This window comes from Rhinopithecus roxellana, chromosome 13 (assembly GCF_007565055.1).
Source record: "Rhinopithecus roxellana isolate Shanxi Qingling chromosome 13, ASM756505v1, whole genome shotgun sequence".
Lineage (NCBI taxonomy): Eukaryota > Metazoa > Chordata > Mammalia > Primates > Cercopithecidae > Rhinopithecus > Rhinopithecus roxellana.
In genome coordinates, this window is record NC_044561.1 from 71,391,457 (window position 1) to 71,418,062 (window position 26,606).

Below are 26,606 nucleotides of genomic sequence, written 5' to 3' on the forward strand. Positions count from 1 at the left end.
CACCCTCCAGATTGTGACTGCAGCGCGGCAGGGACCCAGGGCAACGCCTGCCGGAAGGACCCGAGAGTGGGACGCTGCGTGTGCAAACCCAACTTCCGAGGCACCCATTGTGAGCTCTGCGTGCCAGGGTTCTATGGCCCCGGCTGCCAGCGTGAGTCCCCTGTCCCCGCTCAACCTCCATCTGCTCTCGAGGCGACACCAGGGGCCTGGTGACTCTGACCAAGCATGTGGGCCGCCCTTCCCTGCAGCCTGCCAGTGTTCCAGCCCTGGAGTGGCCGATGACCGCTGTGACCCTGACACAGGCCAGTGCAGGTGCCGAGAGGGCTTCGAGGGGGCCACATGTGATCGCTGTGCCCCTGGCTACTTCCACTTCCCTCTCTGCCAGTGTGAGTGGCACCTCTCCATGTGGGCACGGGTAGGGGAGGCCCGTGGGCCTGGCCTATCATGACACCCACTCCACTCTGCAGTGTGCGGCTGCAGCCCTGCAGGAACCCTGCCCGAGGGCTGCGACGAGGCCGGCCGCTGCCCATGCCAGCATGGGTTTGCTGGACCTCATTGTGACCAGTGCCACCCTGGCTACCACGGTTTCCCCAACTGCCAACGTGAGCAGAGGGCCAGGGCAGGAAGGGGCTCTGCCACCCACATGGCGCCAGGGCCTGACCTCATTGTTCCCCCGCAGCGTGCACCTGTGATCCCCGGGGAGCCCTGGACCAGCTCTGTGGGGCAGGAGGTTTGTGCCGCTGCCGCCCCGGCTACACAGGCACCGCCTGCCAGGAATGTAGCCCCAGCTTCCATGGCTTCCCCAGCTGTGTCCGTGAGTGCCTAGGGAGGAAGCAGGGGGAGGCGGGTGCAGTCTCCACTGCATACCCACAACTATCCTTGTCCGCAGCCTGCCACTGCTCTGCCGAAGGCTCCCTGCATGCAGCCTGCGACCCCCGGAGTGGGCAATGCAGCTGCCGGCCCCGCGTGACGGGGCTGCGGTGTGACACATGTGTGCCAGGTGCCTACAACTTCCCTTACTGCGAAGGTGAGTGGGCAGGTGGCTGTGTGCACCAGGTGCCGGGCCTGTTTGTGGGTCTATGTGCTGTTCACATGCTGCCTGCCGTCCTGTGATGCTGTTCACATGCATCTATGTGCTGTGTGTACTGCGACTACGTCCCCATGCTCTGTGTTCGTACCTTGTTCAGATGCTGTGCGGGAGTGTCCGTGTACTGCCCGTGTCTGCGTGCTGTGCATCTCCTCTCGTGTCTTGTGAGTGTGGGTGCGTGTGTTGTTTTGTAAGTGTGAGTACGTGTGTCATGTGTCACGTAAGGGTGTGCGTGTCACGTGTCTCATAAGTGGGTGTGTCGCGTAAGTGGGTGCATGTGTTGTGTGTCGCATAAGTGGGTGTGTGTCGTGAGGCGCGTAAGTCTGGAAGTGTGTGTCGCTTAAGTGGGTGTACGTGTTGTGTGTCATGTGTGGGTGTGTGTCACATAAGTGGGTGTGTGTCATGTAAGTGTGGGTGCACATGTTGCATGTCGCATAAGTGTGGGTGCATGTGTTGCATAAGTGTGGGTGTGCATGTCACGTGTTGCCTAAGTGGGCTTGTGTGTCACATAAGTGGGTGTGCGTGTTGCATGTCACGTAAGTGTGGGTGCGCGTGTCACGTGTTACCTAAGTGGGTTTGTGTGTCGCGTAAGTGGGTGCGCGTGTCACGTTTCTCATAAGTGTGGGTGCGCATGTTCATGCCCTTTCACAGGTGTGTGCATGTGTTGGTGCACGTGTAGTAGGCACGTTTTCAGCTGCGTTTGTGTGCTTGTTCAGATGTGTGTCATAAACACTGCATGTGGAATGTCCACGGGTATCCATGTTTGTGTGCGTGTCCATGAGCAGGTGCTGTGTGGTGGGGTGGCACGTCTGTTGCTGCAGAGGCAGCAGGGAGGTGTGTGTTTTCAGGCTGTCCATGTGGATGAGGGGCACCTGTGCTGGTCCTCAGCTCCTGTGGGACTGTGGGTTCTGGCTGGGCCTGGGACGCCCTTGGCCTTCACGGTCGGTCACCAGGGAATGGGCAAGGCATGGTCTTCTCTTCACAGCTGGCTCTTGCCACCCTGCTGGTCTGGCTCTGGCGGATCCTGCCCTTCCTGAGGTGAGCCCAGATCTGCTCATGTGTGGGAGGTGGGTGGGGACACAGGTCAAGCTAAAAGTCCCAAGCCCGGTGAGACCAGGGCTTCCTGCCTGCTGCTCAGTTGCCATGGCAACCCCAGGGCCTGTCTGCTTCTTAGGCTGGTCCTCTGCCCCCACTGCAGGTGACTCCTGTGAGTGGGGCAGGGGCAGATGAGGGCCCTCAGCCCTCACTACCCCTTCTCCGGGCTCTATGGCTGAAGTTTGTGGGTGGGAGAGCAGGGAGCCACTCTGATCTGCAGTCTTGTCCTCTCCCAGGCACAGGCTCCCTGTGTGTGCCGAGCTAACGTGGAGGGGCCGAGCTGTGACCGCTGCAAACCTGGATTCTGGGGACTAAGCCCCAGCAACCCCGAGGGCTGCACCCGTGAGTGTGCCCTGGAGGGAGTATTGGGGTATAGGAGTTCCTTGGGGGACTGTACCCGTGAGTGTATCCTGGAGGGAGTGTTGGGGTGCAGGGGTTCCTGGGGAGGCTAGAGTCCCTGAGTATGCTCTAGAGGCAGTGGTGGGGTATGGGGTTCCTCGGGGGATTGTACCCGTGAGTGTGCCCTGAAGGGAATGTGTGTAGGGTTCCTCGGGGGGTGCAAGTGTGCCCTGAGGGAGTATTGGGGTTCGGGGGTTCCTTGGGCTAGAGCCTGTGAGTGTGCCCTAAAAGGGAGTATTGGGGTATGGGGGTTCCTCAGGGGATTGCACCCATGAGTGTGCCCTGGAGGGAGTGTTGGGGTATGGGGTTTCTTTGGGGGGGCTGGAGCCTGTGAGTGTTCTCTGGAGGGGTGTTAGTGCATGGGGGTTTCTCGGGGGCTGGAGCAAGGCTCTCCTACCCCACCAAGCATCTGAGTCCCGCTCTGCTCTCCCCAGGCTGCAGCTGTGACCCCAGGGGCACGCTGGGTGGAGTTGCTGAGTGCCAGCCAGTGAGTCTGAGGACCAAGGTGTGGGGGATTTGGGGGCACGCGGATCAGGACCCTCCCGTGCCCCACTTCACCACCTCCTTTGGCCCCCAGGGCACCGGCCAGTGCTTCTGCAAGCCCCACGTGTGTGGCCAGGCCTGTGCAGCCTGCAGGGATGGCTTCTTTGGACTGGATCAGGCTGACTATTTCGGCTGCCGCAGTGAGTGCCTACTCGCTCGTCCCGGACCACGGCCCTGCCTCCCTCAGTTTATGCTGGGGAACCCGAGGCCCGGAGGGGCAAGTGCAGCCTGGGCAGCATGAGACCCGAGTAATGAACGGCTACCCCTTGGTGCCAGCCTGTGCCAGGGTGCGGGAGAGGGGGCGCAGCTCCCACCCAGATGCGTGGCTTTCTCTCTCCTGTCCTGCACCCGGGCAGACAACGCTAACAAATCCCAGCACCCCTGCCCTTGCCCTTGCCTTCGCCCTCGCCCTCGCCCTCTGGACCCTCCATCATCCGTAGAGCCCCAGGCAGGCTTCTCAGTCTGGCTGTGAGGGGCCCCTGAGGCTGGGTGGGGGCTGGGCAGCGTCTCACCTCCCACCTTCTCCCCGCAGGCTGCCGGTGTGACGCTGGTGGTGCCTTGGGCCAGAGCTGTGAACCGAGGACAGGCGCCTGCCGGTGCCGCCCCAACACCCAGGGCCCCACCTGCAGCCGGTGGGTACCCCTTCCCCACTGGATGGCGGGGAGCGGGGCAGGCAGCTTGTCCTCCAGGCCCCTCCATGTCCTTCACCATGGGCCCACGTGAGGCCTTGCCCTTCCTGGAGATTCGGGGCCACTGTGCAGGGCGAGGTGGGATAGCCAGGCTGCACCTGACCAGCCCCTGCTGTGGCCAGGCCTGCGAGGGACCACTACCTCCCGGACCTGCACCACCTGCGCCTGGAGCTGGAGGAGGCCGCCACACCTGAGGGTCACGCCGTGCGCTTTGGCTTCAACCCCCTCGAGTTCGAGAACTTCAGCTGGAGGGGCTATGCGCAAATGGCACCTGTCCAGGTGGGCGCTGTGCTCCCCCTCCCAGGCTCAGCATAGATGTGGAGCCAGGAATGGCTGGCAGGGAGGGTGGGCAGGCCCCTTAAGGCCCGGACCTCAGGCTGGTGGTGGTCAGGGAGAGTGACCTGACACTCCATGCCTACCCAGCCCAGGATCGTGGCCAGGCTGAACCTGACTTCCCCCGACCTTTTCTGGCTTGTCTTCCGATACGTCAACCGGGGGGCCATGAGTGTGAGCGGGCGGGTCTCTGTGAGAGAGGAGGGCAGGTCGGCCGCCTGCGCCAACTGTGAGTGGGGTCCCTGGGCCGCAGCCCCTGCCCCGCCCTTCCCCACCCTGCCCTACCCAGCCCTACCCAGCCCCTCCCTCACCAGCCCAGCCCACTCCCAAGCCCCGCCACCTTCCTCTGGCTCATGTGGGTGGTAGGACCAGCCTATCCCCCACCCTGTAGGGGTGTAGCCTGGGGTGGCCCCAAGGGCTGGGCTCAGGAGTCTCACCCCCTACCTCCCCCAGGCACAGCGCAGAGCCAGCCCGTGGTCTTCCCGCCCAGCACAGAACCTGCCTTCGTCACTGTGCCCCAGAGGGGCTTCGGAGAGCCCTTCGTGCTGAACCCTGGCACCTGGGCCCTGCTTGTGGAGGCTGAAGGGGTGCTCCTGGTGAGGCAGGGGCCGGAGTGAGGGCTGGGGGCAGGGGCAGGGGCAGGGATAGGGATTGGGGCCCACCACTCTTAGCGCCACCTCTACCCTGCAGGACTACGTGGTTCTGCTGCCTAGTGCGTACTACGAGGCGGCACTCCTGCAGCTGCGAGTGACTGAGGCCTGCACGTACCGCCCCTCTACCCAGCAGTCTGGCGACAAGTGAGGGCCATGCGTACGGTGGGACCGGGGTTGGGGCTGCCTGGACCCCCACTGTGCCTGGCTTCCCCCACTCAGGCTCTCTGGGGACCTGGGGCTGACCACAGCCTGTGTCCCCCCAGCTGCCTCCTCTACACACACCTCCCCCTGGATGGCTTCCCTTCGGCCGCTGGGTTGGAGGCCCTGTGTCGCCAGGACAACAGCCTGCCCCGGCCCTGCCCCACAGAGCAGCTCAGCCCATCGCACCCACCACTGGTCACCTGCACAGGCAGTGATGTGAGTGTCCTGGGACCCCACGGAGCAATGGGTGTTGTAGGACCTTGGCCCGGGGGCTGGGGGTCCTGTGGTGGTGGCAGGTTATAGGAGCAGGGCACTGCCTCAGGCAATGGAGCCCAGCACCCAGGCAGAGCGCCCCTTCCTCCTGCCTCCTGCGTGTGTGGCCTCGGTGCCTGTCTGTACATGGGGTCGGCTGTGGCCTCCACATACAGCCCAGCCCCCACCACTTGCCTGGAGCTGTCCCATCACCAGGGCGGGACTCAGCTGAGGGGCAGGCCCTGAGGTCAGGGAGGTGCTGGAGTAGGCGGGGAGGGAGGTGGGAAGGGCGAAGGGTCGTGGGCCTCCCGTCACCCTGCCCTCCCTGCAGGTGGATGTCCAGCTTCAGGTGGCAGTGCCACAGCCGGGCCACTACGCCCTGGTGGTGGAGTATGCCAATGAGGACGCCCGCCAGGAGGTGGGCGTGGCCGTGCACACCCCACAGCGGGCCCCCCAGCAGGGGCTGCTCTCCCTGCACCCCTGCCTGTACAGGTGAGTGGGAGCCGGTGGGGCTGGAGTAAGGGCATGTCCGGGGCTGCCCCACCTGCTGACCACCCTTCCCCCACAGCACCCTGTGCCGGGGCGCTGCCCGGGATACCCAGGACCGCCTGGCCGTCTTCCACCTGGACTCGGAGGCCAGCGTGAGGCTCACAGCTGAACAGGCACGCTTCTACCTGGTAAGGACCTCTCAGACCCCCGCCCCGAGGGGTCAGCTTCTTTCAGAAGATTTGAAACATGCATGAGAGGGGAGAGGACAGTTGGGGTCCCAGGTCCTCATGGCGGCCGCAGCCACTCGTGCCCAGCATGTTTCTTCTGGAAACCCTCCTGCAAGCGCCACTCGTGCCCAGCATGTTTCTTCTGGAAACCCTCCTGCAAGCGCCACTCATGCCCAGCATGTTTCTTCTGGAAACCCTCCTGCAAGCGCCACTCGTGCCCAGCATGTTTCTTCTGGAAACCCTCCTGCAAGCGCTTTGTGGATTCGGTCCCTCTTGATGTCCCCCCGAGCTGTTCCATGTGCTCAGGAAAGAACCTGCAGTCACAGCTCCCAGGCCCAGAAACAACGTGGCCCCACTCTAGATGCCCCCGGATCCCAGGGCAGCCACCTCCTAGCACAGACAGTGTTGGTTGGTTGCCTGTTTTGGAACTTTTTTGTTTTTTTGTTTTTTGAAATGGAGTCTTGCTGTGTCGCCCAGGCTGGAGTGCAATGGCAAGATCTTGGCTCACTGCAACCTCCGCCTCCTGGGTTGGAGTGATTCTCGTGCCTCAGTCTCCCAAATACCTGGGACTATAGGCGCTCACCACCACACCCGGCTAATTTTTGTGTTTTTAGGAGAGATGGGGTTTCACCATATTGGCCAGGCTGGTCTCGAACTCCCGACCTCAGGTGATCCGCTCACTTGGGCTTCCCAGAATGCTGGGATTACAGTCAGGAGCCACCGCACCTGGCCTGGAACTCTCTATAAATGCCACCTGTGCAGCCGCGTTTCCCACTGTTGTGTCTGTTGTGTCTGCGGATAAGTTGCTGTGTTCCGAGACACCAATCTCGAGTGGCCGCACGGGGAGGGAGCACCCATTCGTGGCTTGTGCCTGCTGAGCACCGGCCTGGACTGGGTCCTGGGAGAGCTAGGCCTGTCCTGGCCTGGTGGCACCAAGCAGCACTTGAGATAAGGGTGGGGGAACAGTGGTGGATGGGAGGACGAGGGGGAGGAAGAGGGCTATGGGAGGAGCCGCATAGGCCTGTGGGCCCAGGAACTGGCCCACACGCTGGTTCAGGGCTGGGGTTTACGCAGCCGGAACAGGGGCAAGGGCTTCCTGCAAAGGGCAGGGCTCGGTCGGTCGCCTGGGTTTGCAGTTTCCTGGGTCTGAGTTGTGTGACTGGCCCCTGCGTTGTACCACCTGCAGCCCCCATCCTCCCCGCCCCACGGGCATTGCAGCATTTCATTCCTCTGCCTGCAGCACGGGGTCACTCTGGTTCCCATGGAGGAGTTCAGCCCAGAGTTCGTGGAGCCCCGGGTCCGCTGCATCAGCAGCCACGGAGCCTTTGGTCCCAGCAGGTAGTGGGGCTGGGAGGGGCGCGGCCAAGGGCCCAGTGGCAGGGCTGGCTCTGACTCACCCACTGCTCTCACCAGTGCCGCCTGTCTGCCCTCGCGCTTCCCAAAGCCGCCCCAGCCCATCATCCTCAGGGACTGCCAGGTGCTCCCGCTGCCGCCCGGCCTCCCGCTGACCCACGCACAGGACCTCATGCCAGCCACGTCCCCAACTGGACCCCAACCTCGGCCCCCCACCGCCGTGGACCCTGATGTGGAGCCCACTTTACTGCATGATCCCCAGGTGAGGGCCACGGTCTCTAGAGGGACGGGGGTGTCAGGGCAGGACTCTGGGCCCCAACCCAGGGCAGGTGATCCAGGGGGCAGCGGGGGCTCACAGCTCAGCCTGCTCACTGGGGCCCATCCCTGCAGGCCACCGTGGTCTTCACCACCCATGTGCCCACGCTGGGCCGCTATGCCTTCTTGCTGCATGGCTACCAGCCAGCCCACCCCACCTTCCCCGTGGAAGTCCTCATCAACGCCGGCCGCGTGTGGCAGGGTGAGTGTCTGGGGTGTGGGCTGGAGGGGCTACCACACACCATGAGGCTGGAACGCCTGTGCCACAGCAGTGACCTGTGCTGCCTGCTTTGAGTGACAGGCAACATGACCCTATCCTGCTGTCAGTTCTCAAACTAGCTGCCCTTACAGGCTGCAGCCCCCACCCATCCCCCACATTCCCAGAAAAGCCTGGGTCTTGCCTCTGTCTCGTGCGTTGGGAAGCCCCGTTGTGCTCCATGGCACGTGGTAAATTGAGGACTTGCCCCAGGATGCCGCTGGCAGCACATGCGGCCCTGTGTGTCTGTCTGGTTCCTGGCTTGGCCAAGCCTGGGGTCCCGCACATGGAGTTGACCGGCACCTAGAGGTGTCCTGCATGACATCTGTAGGTCATGATGCGGCCAACCCCCGACATGGGGGCCGGCCTTGCAGACCTCTTGGGCACGTCCCATGCCTGTGGCTGTTGGCTAGCGGGCACTCCTTGGCTGCCCTGACGCTGCCATCTTCAACCCTCTGGGTGTCTTGGGGGCACTGGAGATGGGGGCCTGACCCTGTCTTTCTCCCCCACCCAGGCCATGCCAACGCCAGCTTCTGTCCACATGGCTACGGCTGCCGTACCCTGGTGGTGTGTGAGGGCCAGGCCCTGCTGGACGTGACCCACAGCGAGCTCACTGTGACTGTGCGTGTGCCCGAGGGCCGCTGGCTCTGGCTGGTGAGTCCCAGCTGGTGTCCTGTTCAGGGACCAGCTGTTCTTATACCTGTCATACCACTCTGGTACACTTGGGCTGGGTCCGTCCTGGGCCTGCTGAGGCCCAGCCTTGTGCCCAGCAAAGCAGCTCCTGCCTTTGGGGACCTCCCAATCCACCTTGTGAAGCTCCAGAGGGGCCCTGGACCCTGCACCCTGCAACCTGCTGGTCAGGGTGGCCTTCCTGGAGGAGGTGGGGCCTCCAGGAAGGAGAGGGAGGAGAAAGGCAGTGACCAGCAGAGATGTGGGAGACACCAGGAGGTCTCATCAATGCTGCTGCCTCCTCACACCCCCAAAGCTGCTCTTTGGCTTGGAGTGGCCTCCCCTGAGCAGCCAGGGCCCAGGGCTGCGTTGTGCTGCTGCTGCCAGGACTCTGAGCTGCCTGCAGGACCCTGGTCCTAGCCAGCCTCTGGGGGCCTCCCCGCTGCAGGCTCTGGGCCCACGGGAGAGTGACCAGGCCTCACCCCCTAGGATTATGTCCTCGTGGTCCCTGAGAATGTCTACAGCTTTGGCTACCTCCGGGAGGAGCCCCTGGACAAATCCTATGACTTCATCAGCCACTGCGCAGCCCAGGGCTACCACATCAGGTGGGCCGGGCTCTGGCAGGTCAGGGGTCCAGGGTGGTGGTGTGGGCCGGCAGCCGGCCTCACCGCTTGCCCCTCCACGTAGCCCCAGCAGCTCATCCCTGTTCTGCCGAAACGCCGCTGCCTCCCTCTCCCTCTTCTATAACAACGGAGCCCGGCCATGTGGCTGCCACGAAGTAGGTGCTACAGGCCCCACGTGTGAGCCCTTCGGGGGCCAGTGTCCCTGCCGTGCCCACGTCATTGGCCGTGACTGCTCCCGCTGCGCCACCGGATACTGGGGCTTCCCCAACTGTAGGCGTGAGTACCCCAGTCCTTCGGTGCCCAGTGGCAAGGAGTTGGTGCTAGAGCCCAAGGGGGACGGGTCGACCAGAAAGCAAGGCACAGAGGTCGGGAGAATGTTCTAGAGCCTGGCAGGGCAGCATTGCTGCCCCGTCTGCAGGCCTGGGCCCAGGACTCCAGCTTGTGGGCTGTGCAGAAGGTTTCAGGGACTAGCAGGTGGTCCACAGTCCCTGACGACATTGATTCTGAGCAGCTGCCCCCACGTCAGGAGCTGTCCGAGGCTCAGCTCCCAGGGCAGGGGTCCCTGTTCTTGTCCCCTGCCCCTGCCACACCGCCACATCCCCTAGGGCTGCATTCAGAGCCTCTGAGAGGGTTGGGACTGGGAAGAGGGGTCAGCAAACCCTGTGCCCGCCCCACAGCCTGTGACTGCGGCGCCCGCCTCTGTGACGAGCTCACGGGCCAGTGCATCTGCCCACCACGCACCGTCCCGCCCGACTGCCTGCTGTGCCAGCCCCAGACCTTTGGCTGCCACCCCCTGGTCGGCTGTGAGGAGTGTAACTGCTCAGGGCCCGGTGTCCAGGAGCTCACAGACCCTACCTGTGACACAGACAGCGGCCAGTGCAAGTGAGAGCCCAGAGCGGGATCACCACGGCCCCTGGCAGCCTTAAAGACAGCATTTCCTTGTGCCAGCAGGTCCTGGCACCCACCCTGCTCCCATTCATGCTCTCTGGGTGCAGCAGTGCCTTCTCCTCCACTTCTGGGAGGATACTGCCTGGGTGGGGGGTGCCTACAAGGTCTCACTTTGGTGTGAGTGACCTGGGGTGGAGGGGGCTCAGCTCCTGTCCCTGCTGCAGGTGCAGACCCAACGTGACCGGGCGCCGCTGTGATACCTGCTCTCCGGGCTTCCATGGCTACCCCCACTGCCGCCCCTGTGACTGTCATGAGGCGGGCACTGCGCCTGGTGTGTGTGACCCCTTCACAGGGCAGTGCTACTGTAAGGTGAGTGAGGGCCGGGCCCGGATCTGACCTCTCCCTCCGGCCTCGGCTGAAACAGTGTCCTTATGGGCCTTTCTGGGCGGCTGTGGCTTCCTACAAGCTTTTGGGAGAGTCATCTCCACGGGCAAGTGGTTACCAGGAACCTGGGGTCAGGCACCTGGCACCTGCCAACCACCTTCACTGTCCTCTCATCTCTAGGAGAATGTGCAGGGCCCCCGATGTGACCAGTGCAGCCTTGGGACCTTCTCCCTGGATGCTGCCAACCCCAAAGGTTGCACCCGCTGCTTCTGTTTTGGGGCCACGGAGCGCTGCCGGAGCTCGTCCTACACCCGCCAGGAGGTGCGCCTGTAGGACTGAGGGCAGCGCCTTCTCGGGGAGGGCGTATGTGGGACTGGACACAAGATGGGGCCCTGTGATGTGTGGGCGTCCACCCGTGTGCACCCACATGTATGTGCCCACAGTTCGTGGACATGGAGGGCTGGGTGCTGCTGAGCACTGACCGGCAGGTGGTGCCCCACGAGCGGCGGCCAGGGACGGAGATGCTCCGTGCAGACCTGAGGCACGTGCCCGAGGCTGTACCTGAGGCCTTCCCCGAGCTGTACTGGCAGGCCCCACCCTCCTACCTGGGGGACCGGGTAAGCAGGGCATCAGGTCTGGGGGAGGCACTTGGAGGATGGCCAGGACGCCTGAGAAGGTTGGGAGCCAGGAGTGGAGCTCTGTCCAGGGAGGGGGAGCTCCATGAGGGTCCGCGAGGGTGCCCAGGCCCTGTCCCAGGTAGGACGAGTATCTGGGCCCAGCTCGGGGCCCTGTGCTTGGGGTGCCCAGACCACTGCTGACGGGCTCTGAGCCTGTGGCCAGGGTCTGGCCAGGTCACCTCTGTCTGTCCCGCCTCCAGGTGTCATCCTACGGTGGGACCCTCCGTTATGAACTGCACTCGGAGACCCAGCGGGGAGATGTCTTTGTCCCCACGGAGAGCAGGCCGGATGTGGTGCTGCAGGTGAGGGAGCTGCAGCTCAGCCACGTGGTTGGGTGGGTGTGATGGGCGTGGCCCAGCGGCTCCGCGGTCCAGGCCCGGGCCGACCCTCACCTACCCATGTGCCTCCCTAGGGCAACCAGATGAGCATGACATTCCTGGAGCCGGCACACCCCCTGCCCGGCCACACTCACCGTGGGCAGCTGCAGCTGGTGGAGGTGAGGGGAGCTGGCTTGGGCACCTGGGTCCCTCCCAGACCTCAGCACCCCCGAGAAGGCCGGAAGGGGTCCCAGTACTGCTGTGCCCGTTTTCTGTGGTGGAAAACAGCCCAGGAGCAGAAGCGGGCCGGGGCTGGGGGAGTGCGCACACCCGTTGTCAGACGTCTCCCACGCTGGGGTCACCCTGGGGTGTCGCGCTGTTTTCCCACCTGCTTTGCAAGTCCCTGAACCCTGAGGTGTGAGCAGCTGCTCAGTAGCTGTTGGCTTCCTCCTCCGTGCATTGCTCGTTAGCATCTTTTGCCCATTTCTCTTTGACTTGCGGATCTTTTTCCATCCTTTTAGAGGAGTTCTTTGTTATTCTTGGTGCTTACCCTCTGTCAGACTTCAGAGTAACAACCATCTTCTCCCATTTCACAGCTCATCTGGTTTTTCTTTGCTCTTTTTTTTTTTTTTTTTGAGATGGAGTCTGGCTCTGTCGCCCAAGCTGGAGTGCAGTGGCTGGATCTCAGCTCACTGCAGCCTCCACCTCCCAGGTTCAAGTGATTCTTCTGCCTCAGCTTCCCAAGTAGCTGGGACTATAGGCACCCACTGCCACACCCGGATAATTTTGTATTTTTAGTAGAGTCGGGGATTTGCCTTGTTGGCCAGGCTGATCTTGAACTCCTGACTTCAGGTGATCCTCCCACCTCAGCCTCCCAAAGTGCTGGGATTACAGGCGTGAGCCACCATGCCCAGCCTGAGCTGTCTTTTGATGAACAGTCTTACAGTTAATGTACTTGAATTTAGCCTTTATCCCTTGGCAGCAAGCGTTTCTGCATCTTGTTTGAGAAAGTATCTATTACTACTTGATCAGAAAGGTACCCACCTGTATTTTCTAGAAGCTTGACTGTTTTCTTTGTGTATTTCAATTCTTTTTTTTTTTTTTTTTTGAAGCAGAGTCTCGCTCTGTCGCCCGGGCTGGAGTGCAGTGGCCGGATCTCAGCTCACTGCAAGCTCCGCCTCCTGGGTTCACGCCATTCTCCTGCCTCAACCTCCCGAGTAGCTGGGACTACAGGCGCCCACCACCTCGCCCGGCTAGTTTTTTGTACTTTTTAGTAGAGACGGGGTCTCACCGTGTTAGCCAGGATGGTCTCGATCTCCTGACCTCGTGATCCGCCCGTCTCAGCCTCCCAAAGTGCTGGGATTACAGGCTTGAACCACTGAGCCCGGCCGTATTTCAATTCTTAAGGCATCAGGAGCTGGTTTGGTGTGTGGTGTGAGGCAGGGATCTAGGTGCTGGCTGACCATATGGGAGACTGATTTTTCTACCTGTGTGTACCTCCTCCTGCCCTGTGGTCTTTGTGCCCCTCCATCCCCTATAGGGTTGGGGGTCTGTTCTAGGCTTCCTGTTCTGTCCCATTGAGTGTGGCCCCACTGAAGTGCCATCCTGGACCCACAGGGGAACTTCCGGCACACGGAGACTCGCAACACTGTGTCCCGTGAGGAGCTCATGATGGTGCTTGCCAGCCTGGAGCAGCTGCAGATCCGTGCCCTCTTCTCGCAGATCTCCTCAGCTGTCTCCCTGCGCAGGGTGGCACTGGAGGTGGCCAGCCCAGCAGGCCAGGGGACCCTGGCCAGCAATGTGGAGCTGTGCCTGTGCCCTGCCAGCTACCGGGGGGACTCATGCCAGGTGAGGTCAGGACAACACCAGACTGTGAGGCGGCTCACCCTTCCCTCCAGCGTCTTCCCTGTGTTCCCTTCCTTGCTGCCTCTACTTCCTGTCACCCTACTCACCTCTCTTCCTACCCCTTCCCTTTGCAGGCTGCTGGCCGACTCATGGGCCTGCCCGTCCCCTGCTGCCCATCTGCCTGCCCCTCCTCTGCCTGCTGCTCATCCGCCTGCCCCTCCATGCACACACCCTCCATCCTCCTTCCCCACCTGCTCCATTCCCCACCCACTGGGTCACCTGGACATCCCCCACTGACCATCCTGGCATCTGCCTGTCATTCACTGCCTGTCATCCTGGCGTCTGCCTGTCATTCTGTCCCTTGCCCACTGTGCGTCCGTCCAGCTGCTAATCTGTCTGTCTGCTGTAACTTTGCTCCTTCTGTATGAGGAGGTTTTTGGTTGGACACCTCCTAGAAGGAGTGGAAAAAGCAGGCCCTGGTCCACGTGAAGGGAGTGGTCACCAGCCCCAAGGCTTGGTCATTCCTGAGACAGGACATCTGTGTGACTTTGAGAGCTGTGTCCTCAAACAGCTGCCAGGTGCTGGCCTACCTCCAGCCAGCTGAGGCCAGGAGTTCCTGACCAGCGTCTGACCCACCGGTGACCACACTCCATGGGTTCCCAGTGCCTTGTGCCTGCAGGATCCCTGAGGGTCTGACCTGTGAGCCTGCAGGGTAGGGCCCCTCATCCTCTCAATTGCTGATGCCACCTGCCCCCTTATGCCCTCAGGAATGTGCCCCCGGCTTCTATCGGGACGTCAAAGGTCTCTTCCTGGGCCGATGTGTCCCTTGTCAGTGCCACGGACACTCAGACCGCTGCCTCCCTGGCTCTGGCATCTGCGTGGTGAGTGGGGGCTGGCAGGGCCGGTGGGGGGGCTCATTCACTGAAGGCACAGTCAGGCGTGCCAAGGAAGACTAGGGGCTGCACTTCCAGGTCAACTGAGGTCCGGGGAAGGGTGTTGCCCAGTGGAGGACCATCTGGCCTTGGGCACAGAGTCTGAGGCAGGGGTGGTAGGAGCTGCACAGACTCAGCAGTAGGATGTGGGTGTCTACCATAGCACTGACTGTCCACTCTGCCCCAGGACTGCCAGCACAACACCGAAGGAGCCCAATGTGAGCGCTGCCAGGCTGGCTTTGTGAGCAGCAGGGAGGACCCCAGCGCCCCCTGTGTCAGCTGCCCCTGTCCCCTCTCAGTGCCTTCCAACAAGTAAGCCAGCCTCCTCCAGGAATGAGGCCCTGACGGCGCCACGCTCCCTTCACCCAGCAGTGGGATGGGTTCCCACTGCCTTCTGCAGAGGCCTGGACAGCTGAGGGGTGTCCGTGAGGTCTGGACCCCAGACGCCTGGCGTGTGTTCCAGCCTGAGCACAGTGTGTTCGCCCGGGCCCGGGCACTGCCAGGGGCCTAGTGACTGACGCTGCTGGTCTTTGCAGCTTCGCCGAGGGCTGTGTCCTGCGAGGTGGCCGCACCCAGTGCCTCTGCAAACCTGGTTATGCAGGCGCCTCCTGTGAGCGGTGAGCTGGGGCCAGGGCAGCAGGGCAGGGCCTGAGTGCTGACCCAGGATACACGAGGGTGGGGGCCACGGGCCACTGACCACCGACGGCCCCTCCCTGCCCTGCTCCCAGGTGCGCGCCTGGCTTCTTCGGGAACCCGCTGGTGCTGGGCAGCTCCTGCCAGCCTTGTGACTGCAGCGGCAATGGTGACCCCAACCTGCTCTTCAGCGACTGCGACCCCCTGACGGGCGCCTGCCGTGGCTGCCTGCGTCACACCACCGGGCCACGCTGCGAGATCTGTGCCCCTGGCTTCTATGGCAACGCCCTGCTGCCCGGCAACTGCACCCGTAGGCATCGGGCTGGGAGGGATGCACCCTGGGGAGGGTTGCGCAGGGAAGAGGGAGGCCTACTGGGCGTACCCCAGAAGTAGGCTGTGTGCCTGATGCTGGGGCCCAGCCAGGACAAGATGGAATCAGCCTTCTATGTTCATGGTCAACCCTTTCTCCCCCGCTATGATCAGGCCCTCCCGCCCCAACGATCAGGCCCCTTCATCATCAGGCCTTCCCCTGACCATCACACCCTTTCTCCCTACCACAGTCAGAACCTCCCCATACCAGGATCACATCCCCGCTCCCCGACCCATGGTCAGACTTTACCCCGCTACGATCAGGCCCCCTGCTTCACCATCAGACCCTCCCCCTAACCCGTGATCAGGCCCCCCCCCACTTCACGATCACATCCCCTCTCCCCCCACAATCAGGCCCCCTTCACAGACACCACCAGCAATGCCCTGCCACTGGCAGCGGACACCGGCCATCAGAGCACGGCAGGCCGTGGTGGGGAGTCTGCAGGTCCCTCGGGCCCAGCGGAGGCAGCTGGGGAGTGGGGCCAGGCTGGGACAGGAGTGGGCAGCTGGGTGGTCCGGCGGCCTGGAGCTGGCAGAGCAGGAGGCAGTGAAGTGAGGGCTTAGTGGGGTGCCTAGGGGCTACCTAGGAGGTGAGAGGGCCCAGGGCTGCAGTCATGGACCCCTTCTGCAGGGTGCGACTGTGCCCCATGTGGGACAGAGGCCTGCAACCCCCACAGCGGGCAATGCCTGTGCAAGGCGGGTGTGACTGGGCGGCGCTGTGACCGCTGTCGGGTAAGGCTGTGCGGTAAGCAGAGCTGGGTGGGTGGGGCCTAGGGACTGGAGTTGGGGCCTGGGGAGAGGCTGATAGGTGGGACTGAGGGGTGGTGTTTGATGGGCGGAGCCTCAGGGGGCAGGGCCAGATGGGCAGGACCCCTGGCCTCCTGGTTGGTCTGGGACAGTCTTGAGGGCTGGGCAGGGTAGTGACTACAGCCTGTGCCACAGGAAGGACATTTTGGCTTCGACGGCTGCGGGGGCTGCCGCCCGTGTGCTTGTGGACCGGCCGCCGAGGGCTCCGAGTGCCACCCCCAGAGCGGACAGTGCCACTGCCGACCAGGGACCATGGGACCCCAATGCCGCGAGTGTGCCCCTGGCTACTGGGGGTTCCCTGAGCAGGGCTGCAGGCGTGAGTGCTGGCAGGTCACAAGAGGGTGGATGGGGACTTCTGAATGGGGGACGCCCTAAGTTCCCAGGCTGGCCATGCTCACCCAAGCCCCCCACCACAGGCTGCCAGTGCCCTGGGGGCCGCTGTGACCCTCACACGGGCCGCTGCACCTGCCCCCCAGGGCTCAGTGGGGAGCGCTGTGACACCTGCAGCCAGCAGCATCAGGTGCCTGTTCCAGGTGGGCCTGGGGACCACAGCGTCCACTGTGAAGGTGCGTCCTCAACACCCCACTTCCCCACACCTGGGTGGAGTGGGAATCCAAGTCCTACACTGCCTGGTAACCCCTGTGTTAACTTCAACCTCCCAGAGTGGTCCCAGCTGCCTTCCATTTCCCAAGAGACCCATGCCTGTCCAACTCCATCCATGCTGAGGAGCGCTGTGGCTCCAATGCTGGCTGCTCCCCTCTACTGTTCTTAGCCTTCCTGTATGCCCTGGCCCCGCCCCATCTGCTGGCCCTGCCTCCCCCACTGACCCCACCCCTCCACGGGCCCCGCCTCACCCTCTGGCCCCTCCTCACCCTCTGGCCCCACCTCACCCTCTGGCCCTGCCCCTCCACTGGCCCCACGTCTCACTGGCCCTGCCCCTCCACTGGCTGTACCTCTTCCACTGGCCCCACCCCTCCACTGGCCCCACCCCTCCACTGGCCCCACCCCCTCACTGCCCCCCTTCCCCGCCTCCCTGTCCCCCTTCCCCACCTCACTGCCCCCCTTCCCGGCCGCACTGCCCCCCCCCACCCCCCCCCCCCGGCCTCACCTCCATTGGTCCCACCCCTTCACTGGCCATGCCTCCTCCACTGGCCCCACCCCCTCCACTGGCCCCACCGCTTCACCCCCACCCCCTCACCCCACCCCTCACCCCTCACCCCCACCACACTGTATATTCTCCCCATCCTTTTGCTGGATTCCTGGTACCCACTCAGTTCTCTGCTGACCTAACTCCTGTAATGACCTTTCAGGAAGCCCCATGCTGTCCTTTGACCTCTACTAACCTTGTCATTTTCATCCCAGCCTAGTCTCCTGTGCCAACCCCATGTTGACCTCATGACCCCACCCTGACCCATTCCTCCGGCTTCCCCCATGACCCTGGTGCCGGCCCTAACCCCTTGTGCTGGTCCTACCTTCTCCCTGGGTGACCCCATGCCCTTCACCCCTGTCAGACTCCTACCTGACCCCATGACTCTGCCAGAACCCTGGGACCTCCCCACGGGTCCTGTGTCCCTAAGCTGACCTCATGACCCTCTGGCTGAGCCCTCCCCACCCGGATGACCCCAGGGCTCCAGCTGATCATTCTCCCCAGGCCTGACCCCATGACACTGACCTGTGAATCCACATTGCCTGCAGTGTGTGACCACTGTGTGGTCCTGCTCCTGGACGACCTGGAACGGACCGGCACCCTCCTCCCCGCCATCCGCGAGCAACTGCGTGGCATCAATGCCAGCTCTGTGGCCTGGGCCCGTCTGCACAGGCTGAACACCTCCATCACTGACCTGCAGGTACTGAGCGTCCCGGCCTTCCCTCCCCCACCCGGGCCAATGTATGCCCTCACCTTCCACTCTCCACAGAGCCAGCTCCGGAGCCCTCTGGGGCCCCGCCACGAGACGGCACAGCAGCTGGAGGTGCTGGAGCAGCAAAGCACAAGCCTCAGGCAGGATGCACAGCAGCTGGGCAGCCAGGCAGGAGCCCCAAGAACCCCCAGGGCCCTGGGAGGCTTTCACCTGTGTTTCCCGTGGTTCGCGTGTCCTCATTCAGCAGATGTTACTTCATGCCTTGCACATGTGTCAGTGCAGGGGACAGGAGCTCGAGAATCTTAGGGGTTGACCAGGTCACTGAATTACTATCTAAACTACTTAATACAGTTGTTTACAGTGTATAGTATCACTTAAATGTCTTTTTTTTTTTTTTTTTTTTGAGACGGAGTCTTGCTCTGTCGCCCGGGCTGGAGTGCAGTGGCCAGATCTCAGCTCACTGCAAGCTCTGCCTCCCGGGTTTACGCCATTCTCCTGCCTCAGCCTCCCGAGTAGCTGGGACTACAGGCGCCCGCCACCTCGCCCGGCTAGTTTTTTTTTTTTTTGTATTTTTTAGTGGAGACGGGGTTTCACCTCGATCTCCTGACCTTGTCATCTGCCCGTCTCAGCCTCCCAAAGTGCTGGAATGTCTTTTTTTTTTTTTTTTTAGACAGAGTTTCGCTCTTGTTGCCCAGGCTAGAGTGCAATGGCGCAATCTCAGTCCACCATAACCTCTGCCTCCTGGGTTCAAGCGATTCTCCTGCCTCAGCCTCCTGAGTAGCTGGGATTACAGGCGTGCACCACTACACCCAGCTAATTTTGTATTTTTAGTACAGATGGGGTTTCTCCATTTTGGTCAGGCTGGTCTCGAACTCCCGACCTCAGGTGATCTGCCCATCTCGGCCTCCCGAAGTGCTGGGATTACAGATGTGAGCCACCGTGGCTGGCCTCAAATGTCTTAATGAGTAACTGTTTCATTAAATTGACAGGAAATAATAAATGGCAAGTAATAACCAATTATTTTAGGTAAGTAACAAATGATAAATAACAAGTCATCAGACAGAGAGTTAAATAGATAAGGAGTCCCTCTTCCCTGGGACCCTCAGCGCCCCCAGACCCCAGGCCCTCCCTTCCCACCCTGACCCTCGCCTACCAGCGGCGTGGGCTAGTGGGCTCTGCCTCCACAGGCCTCGGGGACCCGAGACCAAGCGAGCCGATTGCTGGCTGGCACCGAGGCCACACTGGGCCGGGCGAAGACGCTGTTGGCGGCCATCCGGGCTGTGGACCGCACCCTGAGCGGTAGGGGCCAGCCTAGCCAGGTTCAGGGCTCAGAGCCAGGAGGGCTGCCTGGGGCAGGGGTGGGGGTACCTGGCCAAGCTTGGCCTGGAAGAACAGGCAGGGTCTGTCTGCTTAGATGGGAGACGGCGCCTCGAGTGAACAGTAGGGGCAGGGTCGGGAGGTTGGCGACACAGCCATGTGGCCAAACAGGTGGCCCCAGGAGACATCAGACCCCTCGACAGCCTCCCCAGGAAACGTGCTGGTTAGATGTTCACGCTCACAGATGTCCTGTAGTACACACTGAGACAGAGGACTTAGGAGAGACTTGGTTCCCCGAGCCTGCCTAACAGGACCTGCTGGCCCAGCCTGAGGGTCGGCAGCGGGTGCCATTTCAGAGAGAGCTGACCAGGGAGCGGGGTGGGCCAGGCGGAGAGGGGAAGGACGAGAAGGTCTCGGAAGCCAGCTGAGCAGAGTGGTGTCAGGGTGTTGGGGCAGCCGTGGCCTTTGGCCCAGGGGCTCTAGGGGCCACCCAGGTGCACTCAGGTTCTGGGCCGCTGGCCTGCCAAGGGTGGCGGGGCTGGGGTCTTAGGCTTGGAAGCCAGCAGGCAGGTGCACTAGTACGGGCGGCCCCAGGCTCTGACGACCCCCTGCCCCTACAGAGCTCATGTCCCAGACCGGCCACCTGGGGCTGGCCAATGCCTCGGCTCTGTCAGGCGAGCAGCTGCGCCGGACGCTGGCCGAGGTGGAGCGGCTGCTCTGGGAGATGCGGGCCCGGGACCTGGGGGCCCCGCGGGCAGCCGCTGAGGCTGAGTTGGCTGCAGCGCAGAGATGTGAGTGGTGTTGGCCCTGGCAGGCGGGGTGGGGAGAGACAGGGACCTGGGAGCTCCAAGGGGGAGGTCAGCATGGAGTGGCATCAGGTGGGTGTCACGGGGCAGATGGGACTGGCGGTCACCAAGTGGAGACCAAGGGTCACAAAGGAGCCTGGCTTCCAGAGTGACCACCTTCACCCTGGTCTCGGCTAGTGCTGGCCCGAGTGCAGGAGCAGCTGAGCAGCCTCTGGGAGGAGAACCAGGCACTGGCCACACACACCCGTGACCGGCTGGCCCAGCATGAGGCCGGTCTCATGGACCTGCGAGAGGCCTTGAACCAGGCAGTGGACGCCACGCGGGAGGCCCAGGAGCTCAACAGCCGCAACCAGGAGCGCCTGGAGGAAGCCCTGGTGAGGACCCCGGACTTGCCCTTGTTCCTGCTCCTGCTCCTGCTCCTGCTTCTCTTCCTGCCTCCTCCCTGCCATTCTTCTCCCTTCCCGCTCTTCCCATTCCCCTTCCCCGTCCCCCTCCCTCCCCTCCCCCTCCCTCCCTCCCCCTCTCCCTCCTCCCTCCCCCTCCCTCCCCCTCCCTCCCTCCCTCCCTCCCCCTCTCCCTCCCTCCCCTCCCCCTCCCTCCCTCCCCTCTCCCTCCCTCCCCTCCCCTCCCTCCCCCCCTCCCCCCCTCCCCTCCCTCCCCCTCTCCTCCCTCCCCTCCCCCCCTCCCTCCCCCTCTCCCTCCCTCCTCCTCCCCTCCCCTCCCCCTCCCCTCCCCTCCCCCTCCCCTCCCCCTCTTCCCTTCCCCTCCCCCCTCCTCCCTTCCCCCTCCTCCCCCTCCCCTCCCCCTCCCCCCCTCCCCCTCCCCTTTCACCCTCCTCCCCTCCCCCTTTCACACCCCCCTTCCCTCCCCCTTTCACCCCCCCTTCCCTCCCCTTTCACCCCCCTTCCCCCCTCCTCCCCTCCCCCTTCCTCCCCTCCCCCTTCCTCCCCTCCCCTTCCTCCCCTCCCCCTTCCTCCCCTCCTCTTCCTCCCCTCCTCTTCCTCCCCTCCCCTTCCTTCCTCCCCCTCCCCCTCCCCTCCTCCTCCCCTCCCCCTTCCCCCTCCCCCTCCTATTCCCCCTTTCCCCCCTCCCATTCCCCCTTTCCCCCCTCCCCTCCCCCTTCCTCCCCTCCCCCTTCCTCCCCTCCCCCTTCCTCCCCTCCCCCCTCCTCCTCTCCCCCTCCCTCTTCCCTCTCCCCCTTCTGCTCTCTCCTCCCCCTGTCCCCCTTTCCCCCTCCTCCCCCATCCTCCCCCATCCTTCCCCCTTCATCTCCACCCCCTCCTTCCCCCATCTCCACCCCCTCCTCCCCCTCCTGCCCCTCCCTATTCTCTCCCTCCTCCCCCTCCCTATTCTCTCCCTCTTCACTCCTTCCCTCTCCCCGCTTCTCCCTCCTCCTCCCTCTTCTCCTGTCCTCTCCTTCCCCCATCCCCATCCACTCATCCTCCCCCTTTTGTTTCCTCCTCCCCCTTGCCCTCCTTGTCCCTGTCCACTCTTGATCCCTCCCCCGACCTCCCCTATTCTCTCCTCCCCCGTCCCCTCCTTGTCCCTCCCCACCCCCTCCCATCCTTTCCCCTTCCCCTTTCCCTCTCTCCCTCCCCCCTCCTCCTTCCCTCACTCACATGTCCTGCCCCTCCCCTCCTCCCCCCTCCTCACCCCCAATACTCACCCTCTTTTCTTCTCCCTTCCCTGCCCCACTGTCCACCCCATCACATCCTTTAATCTTTTTTTACCCTTCATTGTCCCCAACTCCCCTGCATTGCCTTCAGCAAAGGAAGCAGGAGCTGTCCCGGGACAATGCCACCCTGAAGGCCACTCTGCATGCAGCTAGCGACACCCTGGCCAGCGTCTTCAGATTGCTGCACAGCCTGGACCAGGCCAAGGAGGTGAGTGCAGCCCCTGGCCCCTGTCACCACCCCATCCATGGCCAACTCCCTCCCAGGCCCATGGGCAGCTTTGCGTGCGCACCTGTGTGCAGAGCCCACCCTCAGGGTCGTGGATCAGGTGGCTGTGAGCAGGATGAGGGGCTGCTAAGTCCGCTCAACTTCCAGGAGCTGGAGCGCCTCGCTGCCAGCCTGGACGGGGCTCGGACCCCACTGCTGCAGAGGATGCAGACCTTCTCCCCAGCGGGCAGCAAGCTGCGTCTGGTGGAGGCCGCCGAGGCCCACGCACAGCAGCTGGACCAGCTGGCGCTCAACCTGTCCAGGTGCGTGGCCAGGAGAGGCGGGGCCCTGGGCCCACCCTGGGGATGCAGCCTAGGCCTTGGGAGGGCCCAGGGCCTTGGGAATGCTCCTAGGGGCTGAGGCCATTGTCCTCAAAGAAGCCAGGCCTTCCTCAGCTTCATGGCAAGCTGGGGCCCAGAGTGACAGGAGTAGGCAGGAGCAGTACATCCAGCAGACGACAGGCACGGGCAAAGGCCTAGAGGCGGAACTTGGCGGGCGGGCATGGGTGCGGCTGACCATGAGCGCAGGAGGCTGGAGAGCCAGGCCGAGGGTATGTGCCTTCCCGCGCTTACCTGCTCCTTCGACCTTCCCTTCCACTACAGCATCATCCTGGACATCAACCAGGACCGCCTTACCCAGAGGGCCATTGAGGCCTCCAGCGCGTACAGCCGCATCCTGCAGGCCGTGCAGGCTGCCGAGGACGCCGCTGGCCAGGCCCTGCAGCAGGCAGACCACACCTGGGCGGTGAGGCCCCTACCTTCCTCTCAGCCCCGGCAGGAGCACCCCCACCGCCTGCACCTCCCGCACCTCCCGCAGTCCCGGCCCACACGTCTGAGCCACCGTCTGTCCTTGCATCTGCAGACAGTGGTGCAGCAGGGCCTGGTGGACCGAGCCCGGCAGCTCCTGACAAACAGCAGTGCACTGGAGGAGGCCGTGCTCCGGGAGCAGCGGAGGCTGGGCCTTGGTGAGTGCTGGGCTCTGATGGGGGCCCTTGGGCCTGCTGGGCATCTAAGCTCCCAGGGACCCTCGGCCCCCAGCCACATGCACTGTGTGGGGTGTGGGTCGCCGCAGGATGGTTCAGGGTGGGAGGGCTTGGGAGGTGGCTCCCCGGCTGCTTGTGTGTCAGCCCCAGGGAGCCCGGCAGGGGAGCCCAGGGAGGAGCAGCCCTCCTGCAAGGCACTGGCTGCCACTGAGGCACCAGCTGAGGCACAGGGCAAGATGGTACGTGGCCTCTGCTCTGCTGACTCAAGGGCCACATGTGTGCCAAGCTGCGCAACGAGAAAGGTGTGAGCTGCCAGAACGAGAGGGCTGCCTCTTCTGAACCTCTGTTGTTTCATCTGTGCAATGCGGACAGCTATGCCTGCAGTGGGAACGGAGGCTGTGCTGAGACTCAACACCTCCCCACAGGCCAAGGGACTCCATGTCTGAGTGTCCCTGTCCATCTGTCTGCCTGTGTGTCAGCCTTGGTCCTTCTGGGGTCAGAAGGGTGGAGGTGGGCTGCACTTGCATATTAGGGGTGAAGCTGTCTGGGAGCTGAAGCTGCCTCCCCCGCAGTGTGGGCTGCCCTCCAGGGTGCCGGGACCCAGCTCCGAGATGTCCAGGCCAAGAAGGACCAACTGGAGGTGCACATCCAGGCGGCGCAGGCCATGCTTGCCATGGACACAGGTACGCGGAGCCTGGGCCTGGCTCCTGCAGCCGGCAGACCACGAGGCTCTGTGACACTGGCGTTGGCCGCATGTGGCTGCTGACTGCTCACTGTGCTGCTGAAGAGACCCCCACAGTGGGCAGCTGGGGCCAGACACAGAACACCTGCCAGGGAGGTGCCAGGGCTGCAGATAGCACACAACAGCCCCAGCCGTCGGGAGGCTGGCAGGCTTGGAAGTGCTTTGGGTAGAAGTGGAGGTGTAGGTGGGAGGCTGTAGGCCTGGGGCGGGGGTATTGAGGCGCACCCTGCAGGAAGGGCGCCCAGGAGGGCACAGTGGTCAGCGTGGCTGGAACCAAGGGGCTGGCAAGACCTTGGGCGGTGAGGACCAGGGCTCCCACCCTGCAAGGCTTGGAGCAGAGGATGATGTGGCCTCACCCAGTTTCTGAGGGAACCCTGTAGCTGCTGACTGTTCCCAGCAAGCCCAGGAGAGATGGTGGGGCCAGGCGGTGGGAGGTGACGCAGGGCACATGTCCAGGGACCAGCTATGGCCTGAGAGGCTGGGTGCCTGTCCTGGCATGGACGGGGCGTCTGGTGGGATGGGTTTTGGATCGCACTGCGCTGCAGGGTGTGAGGGTCTCACACGATCCGTAGGGGGTTGGATGTCCCTGTTACTGGCCCGACAAAAGGACTTGGGGACAGGAAGCCAGAATGGTCCCCGCTGGCCTCTGCTGAGCCTGCCCTCTGCCCACCACAGATGAGACAAGCAAGAAGATCGCACACGCCAAGGCTGTGGCCTGCTGAAGCCCAGGACATGGCCACCCGTGTGCAGTCCCAGCTGCAGGCCATGCAGGAGAGCGTGGAGCGGTGGCAGGGCCAGTACGAGGGCCTGCGGGGCCAGGACCTGGGCCAGGCGGTGCTCAACGCAGGCCGCTCAGGTGTGCCCATGGCCCTCACAGTGCCCCTGAGGGAGGTGGGGCAGGGTGGGGGGCAAAGGTCTCAGGGCCACCCCTCCCTCTGTGCAGTGTCCAGCCTGGAGAAGACGCTGCCCCAGCTGCTGGCCAAGCTGAGCGTCCTGGAGAACCGTGGGGCCCACAACGCCAGCCTGGTCCTGTCCGCCAGCATCGGCCGTGTGCGGCAAGCTTATTGCCCAGGCCCGGGGGGCTGCCAGCAAGGTGGGTGAGAGTCCCAGGGGAAGGTGGACATCAGGGAGGGTGGTGGTGGATGCTGATGGATGCTGCCCCGCAGGTCAAGGTGCCCATGAAGTTCAACGGGCGCTCAGGGGTGCAGCTGCGCACCCCACGGGATCTTGCCGACCTTGCTGCCTACACTGCCCTCAAGTTCTACCTGCAGGACCCGGAGCCTGAGCCTGGGCAGGGTACCGGGGATCACTTTGTGATGTACATGGGCAGCCGCCAGGTACCGGGCTGGCTGGATGGACGGGGCCTGAGCTCAGCATCTGTTTGGAAATGGGTGGTACCTGGTCCCCGTCCCGACTGTGTGTCTGTCACTGTTGCAGGCCACTGGGGACTACATGGGTGTGTCTCTGCGTGACAAGAAGGTGCACTGGGTGTATCGGCTGGGTGAGGCGGGCCCTGCAGTCCTAAGCATCGACGAGGACATTGGGGAGCAGTTTGCAGCTGTCAGCCTGGACAGGTGGGAGGCCCAGGAGAGAGTCCGGATGCCTCCAACTGCAGGGGCCCATGCCCGTTCGCCATCCCTCACCTCTCTGTGCCCACTCACTACCCCTCGCTTCTCCATACACACCTGCCACCCCTCGCCTCTCCGTGCCCACCCGCCACCCCTCGCCTCTCCGTGCCCACCCGCCACCCCTCGCCTCTCCGTGCCCACCCGCCACCCCTCGCCTCTCCGTGCCCACCGCCACCCCTCGCCTCTCCGTGCCCACCCGCCACCCCTCGCCTCTCCGTGCCCACCGCCACCCCTCGCCTCTCCGTGCCCACCCGCCACCCCTCGCCTCTCCTGTGCCCACCCGCCAACCCTCGCCTCTCCGTGCCCACTCACCAACCCTGGCCTCTGCCCTCAGGACTCTCCAGTTTGGCCATATGTCTGTCACAGTGGAGAGACAGATGATCCAGGAAACCAAGGGTGACACGGTGGCCCCTGGGGCAGAGGGGCTGCTCAACCTGCGGCCAGACGACTTTGTCTTCTACGTCGGGGGTTACCCCAGTACCTTCATGGTGAGCCCGCCCGGCTTGGGGCAGCGTGGGAGGGGCTCCACAGCCCCGAGTCACTTGTGTCCTGGAGAGCCGTGGGTTCTCTTGATATCTCGCCTCAGTCCGTCCTGCTATAGTCTGAAGTCCCCTTGGTCCATCCTGGAGGGGAGATGCCTCAGGCCAGGTGCCCTGACCCAGCCCTGTGCCCACAGCCCCCTCCCCTGCTTCGCTTCCCTGGCTACCGGGGCTGCATCGAGATGGACACGCTGAACGAGGAGGTGGTCAGCCTCTACAACTTCGAGAGGACCTTCCAGCTGGACACGGCTGTGGACAGGCCTTGTGCCCGGTGCGTGTGGCCTGCCCTCCCCGTCTCCACCCACCCCACCCTCCGCTGACCCCAGAACCTCTGACCTGCAGCTCCAAGTCGACCGGGGACCCGTGGCTCACGGACGGCTCCTACCTGGATGGCACCGGTTTTGCCCGCATCAGCTTCGATGGTCAGATCAGCACCACCAAGCGCTTCGAACAGGAGCTGCGCCTCGTGTCCTACAGTGGGGTCCTCTTCTTCCTGAAGCAGCAGGTGTGCCAGGCACACCTGTCCCGCCGTCCCCCCTTGCACTGATCCTGCCCCACACTAACCCTGCCCTGTTTCTGCAGAGCCAGTTCCTGTGCTTGGCCGTGCGAGAAGGCAGCCTCGTGCTGCTGTATGACTTTGGCGCCGGCCTGAGAGAGGCTGTCCCACTGCAGACCCCACCGCCCCTGACCTCAGCCAGCAAGGCGGTAGGGCCAGGGTGGGGACCAGGGTGGCAGGGAGAGGAGGTGGGACGATGGG

At 63.6% G+C, this 26,606-nt stretch overlaps 1 protein-coding gene across 1 annotated transcript in view; it reads left to right on the top strand.

The window, feature by feature from the left end:
* The window catches only part of LAMA5 (laminin subunit alpha 5), a 61,953-nt gene that overhangs the window by 31,648 nt on the left and 3,699 nt on the right, over nucleotides 1-26,606 (top strand). The window contains 57 exon segments of the mRNA XM_030913910.1: nucleotides 11-151; nucleotides 249-386; nucleotides 468-602; nucleotides 680-814; nucleotides 890-1,027; nucleotides 2,073-2,125; nucleotides 2,419-2,524; nucleotides 3,016-3,068; nucleotides 3,159-3,264; nucleotides 3,657-3,756; nucleotides 3,936-4,092; nucleotides 4,237-4,375; nucleotides 4,600-4,742; nucleotides 4,837-4,943; nucleotides 5,063-5,216; nucleotides 5,584-5,744; nucleotides 5,821-5,929; nucleotides 7,209-7,306; nucleotides 7,382-7,583; nucleotides 7,712-7,838; nucleotides 8,407-8,546; nucleotides 9,051-9,166; nucleotides 9,249-9,460; nucleotides 9,862-10,066; nucleotides 10,297-10,441; nucleotides 10,637-10,777; nucleotides 10,900-11,073; nucleotides 11,334-11,435; nucleotides 11,546-11,629; nucleotides 13,068-13,298; nucleotides 14,063-14,176; nucleotides 14,415-14,539; nucleotides 14,764-14,844; nucleotides 14,956-15,170; nucleotides 15,861-15,961; nucleotides 16,172-16,352; nucleotides 16,453-16,602; nucleotides 17,732-17,883; nucleotides 17,953-18,063; nucleotides 19,083-19,194; nucleotides 19,833-20,003; nucleotides 20,196-20,392; nucleotides 21,785-21,901; nucleotides 22,067-22,221; nucleotides 22,561-22,702; nucleotides 22,820-22,922; nucleotides 23,513-23,623; nucleotides 24,358-24,398; nucleotides 24,400-24,538; nucleotides 24,626-24,741; nucleotides 24,743-24,775; nucleotides 24,849-25,019; nucleotides 25,120-25,256; nucleotides 25,645-25,798; nucleotides 25,987-26,120; nucleotides 26,192-26,354; nucleotides 26,432-26,554. Coding sequence (XP_030769770.1) covers nucleotides 11-151; nucleotides 249-386; nucleotides 468-602; nucleotides 680-814; nucleotides 890-1,027; nucleotides 2,073-2,125; nucleotides 2,419-2,524; nucleotides 3,016-3,068; nucleotides 3,159-3,264; nucleotides 3,657-3,756; nucleotides 3,936-4,092; nucleotides 4,237-4,375; nucleotides 4,600-4,742; nucleotides 4,837-4,943; nucleotides 5,063-5,216; nucleotides 5,584-5,744; nucleotides 5,821-5,929; nucleotides 7,209-7,306; nucleotides 7,382-7,583; nucleotides 7,712-7,838; nucleotides 8,407-8,546; nucleotides 9,051-9,166; nucleotides 9,249-9,460; nucleotides 9,862-10,066; nucleotides 10,297-10,441; nucleotides 10,637-10,777; nucleotides 10,900-11,073; nucleotides 11,334-11,435; nucleotides 11,546-11,629; nucleotides 13,068-13,298; nucleotides 14,063-14,176; nucleotides 14,415-14,539; nucleotides 14,764-14,844; nucleotides 14,956-15,170; nucleotides 15,861-15,961; nucleotides 16,172-16,352; nucleotides 16,453-16,602; nucleotides 17,732-17,883; nucleotides 17,953-18,063; nucleotides 19,083-19,194; nucleotides 19,833-20,003; nucleotides 20,196-20,392; nucleotides 21,785-21,901; nucleotides 22,067-22,221; nucleotides 22,561-22,702; nucleotides 22,820-22,922; nucleotides 23,513-23,623; nucleotides 24,358-24,398; nucleotides 24,400-24,538; nucleotides 24,626-24,741; nucleotides 24,743-24,775; nucleotides 24,849-25,019; nucleotides 25,120-25,256; nucleotides 25,645-25,798; nucleotides 25,987-26,120; nucleotides 26,192-26,354; nucleotides 26,432-26,554 — 7,601 coding nt within the window.